Source organism: Cryptomeria japonica, unplaced genomic scaffold (genome assembly GCF_030272615.1).
Source record: "Cryptomeria japonica unplaced genomic scaffold, Sugi_1.0 HiC_scaffold_14, whole genome shotgun sequence".
Classification (NCBI taxonomy): domain Eukaryota; kingdom Viridiplantae; phylum Streptophyta; class Pinopsida; order Cupressales; family Cupressaceae; genus Cryptomeria; species Cryptomeria japonica.
In genome coordinates this window covers 702,018-710,214 of record NW_026728836.1, presented here as the reverse complement: position 1 = coordinate 710,214, position 8,197 = coordinate 702,018, and the positions used below count along the sequence as shown (strand labels likewise).

The 8,197-nt window shown below is 33.7% G+C and overlaps 2 protein-coding genes across 4 annotated transcripts; both read left to right on the top strand.

Annotated features, from left to right (window-relative positions):
• Positions 1–4,412: 4,412 nt before the first annotated feature.
• On the top strand, positions 4,413–5,487 carry LOC131860471 (receptor-like protein 35). Its single transcript, XM_059214874.1, has 3 exons — positions 4,413–4,751; positions 4,871–5,347; positions 5,455–5,487. Exons 1-3 carry the CDS (start codon positions 4,413–4,415, stop codon positions 5,485–5,487), a joined length of 849 nt encoding a protein of 282 aa, XP_059070857.1.
• A 241-nt stretch (positions 5,488–5,728) lies between these two features.
• LOC131068162 (receptor-like protein EIX1) lies at positions 5,729–7,787 on the top strand. Of its 3 annotated transcripts, none has more exons than XM_059214881.1 (3): positions 5,729–7,058; positions 7,394–7,433; positions 7,626–7,787. In XM_059214881.1, the coding sequence occupies exon 1, from the start codon at positions 5,948–5,950 to the stop codon at positions 6,899–6,901; it is 954 nt and encodes a 317-aa protein (XP_059070864.1). In that variant the 5' UTR covers positions 5,729–5,947; the 3' UTR covers positions 6,902–7,058; positions 7,394–7,433; positions 7,626–7,787. The 3 variants fall into 3 exon arrangements, with proteins under 3 accessions (XP_059070864.1, XP_059070863.1, XP_059070862.1); XM_059214880.1 differs by having other exon boundaries at positions 7,350–7,433; XM_059214879.1 differs by having other exon boundaries at positions 7,302–7,433.
• Positions 7,788–8,197: the final 410 nt, after the last annotated feature.

The window sequence follows — 8,197 nt, the reverse complement described above, 5'->3', positions numbered from 1 at the left end:
GCCAAGTCACCCCAAGAACTAATCCCAGGAGGTAATCGTGAAAATCACTCCATAGCTTGTCCCCCTAGACTATGAGGGAAGAGGTGAATTAGGTAGGAATCTTCATGAGAAACCTATATACAAGCACTGAATAATTCTCTAATATGTTTCTTAGGATCACCCTTTCCCTTGTACTTGTTAAATTTAGGCACATCAAAATTAGAGGGAAAGGGTGGTATGGGTATATTCCTATCAAAGGGATAAGGAAAAATATTTTGAAGCATGTAGTTCTTAAGAAGAGTATGCATACTATCCATTTATTGTTTTAATTCCTTCACTTGTTGTTGCAAATATCATTGGGAGGTGTAATGAAGGTGTTGTAATGACTAGCGAGAGGAGGTACATAACTAGGATATTGGGTACTGGGTGGAGGAATGTAACTATATGGGTCTTTTGGAGGTGGTGGGAGGAGGAATGCAATTTTTATATTAACCACCTAAAATATGACCTTGGTATTGATTAAAGAACCTTGAATGAGTGTGAGAATCATGAATGTGATTATGATGGGTATTAGAAACATGACCTTCATTTTGATCATCAAATAAAACATCAGGTTGTCTAGTGGGACCATGACCACGAGACATTAACCTTGGATATGACCATGTTGATTCTCCTTTAATGAAACATGAGGTTGTTTAGTGAAAGTACGAACACAAACTTGACCTTGGTTTGTATCATGATGTCGATCTTAGTGTTGGTCATTAATACGTGTATTGGTAGTTCTTCAACTATGAAGGTTACTAGTATGATATTGCTCATGAGTTCATCAAATACGCATTTGGATATGGATGTCTAGTTTTTTGCAAAAGGCATGAAGGTGATTCAAACACTTGGGTATCAATATGTCTATTTTAACTAGCATCGACACTATCTTGGTTGACCTCCAAAAGTCGAGACACATCAAAATCGGGAGGTAACTTGACACCATCTTGAGAAATCATTAAGAAATACAATTGTGGATCCTTGAGTAAGATTGTCTCAAGCAACTTGTTGAATTTTGAGTTGGACTCATCATCTGAATCTTGCTCACTACTATAGATTTTGAAATTCCTAGTGTTGTAAAACTCTTATTCATCATAAGCATAAGTATCCATGTCTTGAGATCTTTAAGCTTCCTAGGATTCTCTTTTGAGTCTTTGGGCACTAGTTTCAATCATATAAGATCCCAGTTTGACTTGAGGGAATGGAAAGATGACCAAGGGGTAATGATGGGGCAAATATATGATAATGACCAAAAGTCAGGAGTTTTCCTTGTAAAGGTCCTAAAATGAAATTCCAAATGATGATAGAATTAGGATTATGATAGATATCCATGAATCGATAACTCAAGCAAGATATGACTTCTCATAACATGACAAATTCCAAGGTAAGGTATCCTAACTCAAGAGACTATAATGGTGTCCTACTTGAAGATGATAGATCTAAGGAAGAGACCACTTGGTGATATCAAAGTTTGATGCAAGATAGTGAGGACAAGAATATAACTTTTAACTTCTCTCAAGGTTGGTGTTTTGGATGAATGGGGGTTTGAAAGCACTAAAAATGAAAAGGTAGAAATGGTGACCTAATGGTTGACTGACTAGGAATCCTAATGAATTAGTTGGGAAACTCTGTCAATCTCTTTAATCAAATACGTAGAAAGATACTAGGGATGCAATGATATATGTCACAAATGTGTTTTTAAGATCTAAACACACAATAATAATGTCCAAATATGTATTTTTGCATAAAAATAGACATGACAATAGATATCGAAAACACAACAAGATGTGCCACATACGCGACAAGATGTCTCAGAGATGTGATGGAAAGTGCCACAAATGCAACAAGAAGTCTTAGAGACACATTTTTGGGGAAGTTTTTTTTGCCTAATGCCTGTCCAAGTATAAATTTGTTTTTTCGGTATTGAATGTGACCAAATCTAATTCTTTGATGATAATTGTGGCAAGAAAACACTGCAAAAAAGAAGACATAATGGTTGTTGTGTGATTAATGATAACAAGAGTATGGCCTACAATCTTCAAAGCCCAAATTTCCATTGATCTTATCACAAAAGAAGACACACCAAAAATGGGCTATTCATAAGGTCAATGTCCAATGGTAGAAAAATCAATCCCACACTTGGAGTCTCCTTAAACTCAAAAGCGCAACAACTTAAGGGGCACCTCGCAACCTTGTCTTTGTGAGAGACGATAAGCAGGGGCCTCCAAGACATTATAAAATATAAAATAAATAAATAATAAATATTTATTTAATTAAAGGAGTATTATAGGTGTCTACAATTTACAATTTGCATGGTGTTGTCATTAATGTCACACTTGTGTGTATTAATGACATAGGTAAAGAGGCAGTTGTAGTTGCTTAGTTGTGCTCTTAGTACAATTGTGGTCATTAACGTTGATCTAATTATTAATTGGTATTGTATGATCTGAAAATGAGAGTTCAAATGTTGTTATGATGTCTAGTTGTAATATTGAGTGAGTATGTGGTGTTTCTAAAAGGTGGCAATAAAGGAAGTTGAAATACACAAGAAAGAGTATTTAAAGTCCTAATGGGAGAATTCTTTGCATTCCTCTGCTTTTGAAGATGATGAATTGCAGTTTTGGATTTAATGCCTATTTTTTGTGGATGTTGCAGTATTATATTTTTAGGTCCTTAGTCCTTTGAATGTTGAAGTTGATTGTTGTAGTTTGTTAATAGTGAGGTTATTTATTAAGACTAGTCCAAAGAGTGCTCTGCATCACTCTGCAGTGTTAGTTCAAGTTTTTTGGCTTGGAGGGCATGTTCTTATTGCTCATGGAATGCTATAGTTAAAAATTCAAGTGTTGGTTTTCTCTGCAACTAAAGTTATGTTGTTTTATTGTTTGGTGCTATCTATTGTATTGGTCTCTAGCCAACTCAGTTGGTTTATCTTATTTGGATCATACTCTTTTGGTCTGGATATTGATTGGAGGTTGAGTTAACATGTTGTTATGGGTTTTATTGGGGCATGTGAAGGTACATATTAAGTTATTTGCACTAGAAAATTATTTTGGGATGATTGGCTAGTGTGCTTTATTGTTTATCTACATGTTACGTTTGATGTTGACTTTGAAGGATGTGTTGGTGTGTGTAGTTTGTTGGAATTAACTTAGGAAGACATGTTGTGATGTATTGTGGTCCCCTTTATCTCCTAGAGTGGACCACATTTAGTGAGATACTTCATTGTAGTTGACGTTGTGTAATTTATGATTGTCTATGACCGATGCATTTGAGTGTGTCGATGAATAAGTTGATCTATATAGATGTGCAAGTGTGTGAATTGAGGTGTGGATTGGTTGAGGGTGATGTAGAAGTACATGTGTTGAAGGAAAAAGTGTGAATATATCAACTTGTGATGTATTTATGATAAAGAGATCCTACTTAGATTCAATTCATCTTTTCTCAATGTTTTTCAAAAAGTATCGAGTCCTTTTGGTAGCTTGGTAGATCTATATCTTGGTTTAGGATCATGAATCTCAATAATGTATGTCCACTGTATCTTTCCCTAAGGTTGTGTGCCTTATCCTACAAGTCCAAATCAAGAGTAGTGAGCTTCCTTGGCCTTGTGCCTAAAACATTGTATTCAATCACTTATATTGTGAGTGTGATTATCACTACGGGTTTTCCCACATTGAATTTCCCATGTAAAATTTTAGTGTTCATGTGTTTAGTGTTTGTTGTTTATTGTTTCATCTTTCATTGATGTTTAGTTGGTTAATGATAATTTTTGTGTCATTGATCACTCAAAGTAAAGTTGCTTGCTTTCATAAAAGAAACATCTTCAATATAAGTAAATAATAACAATATATTATTATGATCTTCAAATATAAACCTTTACAAATTTTAAAAAATTATATTTAATGAATTCTAAATTGCATATACTCTAACCAAATATTTAGAAAATGTATGTTAAAAACTTAAAATCTATTTTATATCACTAGTTGGATTTACAACCTATTTTTTTAATCTATTTATTAAAAATCTGTAAATCTTATTATTAATTAATAGGTAGTGAGCTTAATGAGAAATATAAGAAGTTTCTTTATATAAAAGATATGGTTACTGAAGATCACATTCTTGAAGTTTCCATATTTTAATCACCTCTAAAGATCATATTTTAATTTGTAGGCATCAAACTAATCATGACCGCTTTTCTGCTTCTCGAGATTCCCTCAAATTTCGGTTGATTAATTTCACCAAAAAAACGCTTTTCTCCAAAAAAAACTGCCGACAGTCGTTAAGTTTAAAATAATTTTAAATTTGCAGAAAGTGCAAGTGCAAGGTAATGACACAAACTTATTAAAGACGTTTGGTTAATTACTAAATCTGCGTTTTCCTGCATCCCAAATAGAATGGCCATCCCTTCACACAAGCTGCTTTTAGTTTTCATGTCTGTTTTGCTTGTCTTCCTTTTCCTCTCTCCACGCTCTTCTTTTTCCCATCCATTACTCTCGACCAGCTGTCTTTCCCATGAATCCCACAATCACACCAACCACGTTGTCTCTCTTGACATACGCTATGTCGGTGCTGAAGGCGTGATATCTGAGAGCCTGTGCCAACTTCGTTTTCTCACTGTTAGGGAAATCTATCTTACATCAGGTACTGTCTTTCCTCCCTGTTTGAGAAATCTCTCTTATATTCGCTATTTAGATTTATCTCTCAATAGCTTTAGTGGGATGATTCCCCCTTTCGTTTGTTCTCTCACCTGTCTTACAGATCTTGATCTCTCATGGAATAACCAGCTTAGTGGAAGCATACCTGCCTTGGCAATCTTTCTTCTTTAACTGAACTTGACCTTTCTTACAACCAGCTTAGTGGAAGCATACCTGCTTCTCTTGGAAGCCTTTCTTCTTTAACTGAACTTCACCTTTCTTACAACCAGCTTAGTGGAAGCATACCTGCTTCTCTTGGAAGCCTTTCTTCTTTAACTGAACTTGACCTTGCTTCCAACCAGCTTAGTGGAAGCATACCTGCTTCTCTTGGAAGCCTTTCTTCTTTAACTAAACTTGACATTTCTATCAACCGATTTAATGGAAGCATACCTGCTTCTTTTGGAAGCCTTTCTTCTTTAACTGAACTTCACCTTTCTTACAACCAGCTTAGTGGAAGCATACCTGCTTCTCTTGGAAGTCTCTCTTTGTTGAGAAACTTATATCTTTCTTACAACCAGCTTAGTGGAAGCATTCCAGATTCCTTAGGCAATCTTTCTTTACTCCAGGTGTTGGATGGTGTTAGCAATCGTTTCAATGAAACCATCTCTTCTTCCTCACTTCCACCTTCTTTATTTGTATTAGGCCTGTCACTAAATCACCACCAGTTGATTTCAGAAAATTTCTTTCACAAGCTTACAAGGTTAAGTTCTTTGTCTTTATCTGATTGTGTGCTAAATATTAGCGCAATCTGGATTCCATCCTTTCAATTATATGAGTTGTCTTTAATGTCATGTACAATTGATGGTGAATTTCCACCTTGGATCTCAACACAATTCTCACTTGAAAGGTTGGAATTAACAAATGCTAGTCTTGTGGGTGTAATTCCCTCTTGGCTATGGGAAACCAGCCCTCAGTTGCAATATTTAAATCTCTCAGGAAATCATCTAGAAGGAAGCCTATCTTCAAATCTTTCAATATGCACACAACTTTCAGAGTTAGATGTGTCAAGAAATGGACTGAGTGGATGTATCCCATCAATATGGCCTTCCAGTATTTCAATATTGTTGCTTAATGACAATTTATTCAGTGGCAAGATTCCTTCAAGCCTGGGCAAATTATCTCGACTCCAAATATTAAATCTTGCAAACAATTTATTTAGTGGCAATATTCCTTATAGCCTGGGAAAATTATTTCAACTCCAGTTTTTAAATCTTGCAAACAACAAAATAAGTGGAATGATCCCTGCAAGCTTGTCCAATTGCTCTTCTCTCACTGTCTTAAATTTGGGAAACAACAGTTTGAAGGGAAGCTTACCATATGAATTTAGTAGACTATGGCAATTAAAGTCATTAGTTGTTCATGGTAATATCCTGATTGGATCTTTTCCACCTTCAATATCAAATTGTTCATTTTTACAAGTTCTTGATATCGGGAACAACTTTTTTGGAGGTGAAATGCCACCAACAATTGGAAATTTTTCCGATCTAAGAGTATTGGTGATGAAGAAAAACAATTTTATAGGGAATATTCCTTCAGCCATAGGCCAACTAATATACCTTCAGATCTTGCTCCTTTCTTCCAATCATTTCTCAGGTTTAATTCCACACACAATTGTATCATTGCAAGCAATGACAATAGAAGACCAAGATGGTATTGTATTGTCCAATTTTTATTATGGGCAAATATATCGGGATGGATTGGATATGACTTCAAAGGGTATAGAAGAGCACTACACATATATTCTTTCCACTCTCACAGCCATAGATCTATCAAACAATGAATTGGATGGAGGAATTCCTTTTGATTTTGGGAATTTAAAGGGGTTAAGGTTTGTGAACCTTTCAATGAACAATTTGAATGGGACCATTCCAAGTAGTTTGGGAGAAATGGGCCAGCTAGAGTCATTAGACCTTTCAAGAAATAAATTTTCTGGAAAAATCCCTATGGAGTTTACATCTCTTAGCTCTTTAGGTTTCCTAAATTTATCAAACAACCACCTTTCAGGAAGTATACCCCAAGGAACACAGATGAGTACATTTGGAGAATCCTCTTATTCAGAAAATTCTAATTTATGGGGGTGTCCCCTACCCAAAAATTGTTCTTGGCCACAATATATTCCTCGTCCTCCTGAAGTTTCAATTAACAAAGAAAAGAAAAACACTAAATATCCTTTGTATGGAATAGCATAAGGATTGTCATATGGAGTAGCATTTGGAGGAATAGTGTCATTGATCTTGATAAAAATGAGTTGGAGAAGGAAATATTTCAGTAAAGTTGATGCAATCCTTAAAATTGTGTTTCCTTGGATGAAGGACTTGACACTATAAAAGGATACATCTATAAAAGGTGAGTTATTTTTTTTTCTTTGAAGTAATTGTCCTTATTTAAAATATTACAAAGTTTGAATTTAAATAGAAATTAGTACTTAGCTTTTTAGACAAATTCTCATTGGTTATTTTGTCTATTACTTGTGGATTATTTGTACCGCTTTTAAATTTAATAATGTAATTTCCTTTTATTGTTATAAATACGTGTACAAGAATTTACTTTTGCTAAGGCAGGCTTTTTGGTGTATTCTCCTTATTGAAGGCAAAAACACATTATTGGTGGCTTCACCCAACATATTATTGTATATAGTTTGATTGTTATGCTAAATCAAGATAAAAATTGTTCTTTCATAGACGGAGGACCTGGTACTATAAAGGGGCACATCTATAAAAGGTGAGTTATATTTTTATTCTATAAAGTAATTATCCTTATTTAAAATATTATAATGTTAAAATTTAAATAGAAATTAATAGTTAGCTTTTTAGACAAATTCTCATTGGTTATTTTGTCTATTACTTGTGGATTATTTGTACAACTTTTAAATTTAATAATGAAATCCTTTGATTGTTATAAATATGTGTATAGGACTATAATTTTGCTAAGGAAGGCTTTTTGGTGTATTCTCCTTATTGAAGACAAAAACAAAAATAATGGTGGCTTCATCAAGCATATTATTGTATATAGTTTAATTGTTATGCTAAATCCATATAAAAATTATGTTTCCATGGATGAAGGACCTGACACTATAAAAAGGATACATCTATAAAAGGTGAGTTATAATTTTTTTCTATGGAGCAATTATCCTTATTTAAAATATTGCAATATTAAAATTTAAATATAAATTAATAGTTATATTTTTAGAAAAATTCTCATTGGTTATTTTGTTTGTTACTTGTTGATTATTTGTACTACTTTTAAATTTAATAATGAAATCTTTTGATTGTTACAGATATGTGTACTAGACTTTTTTTTGCAAAAGAAGGCTTTTTGGTGCACTCTCCTTATTGAAGACAAAAACATATTATTGGTGGTTTCACCCAACATATTTTTGTATATAGTTTAATTATTATGCTAAATCAAGATAAAAATTGTGTTTCCATAGATGAAGGACCTGACACTATAAAGGGATACATCTATAAAAGGCGAGTTATTTTTTT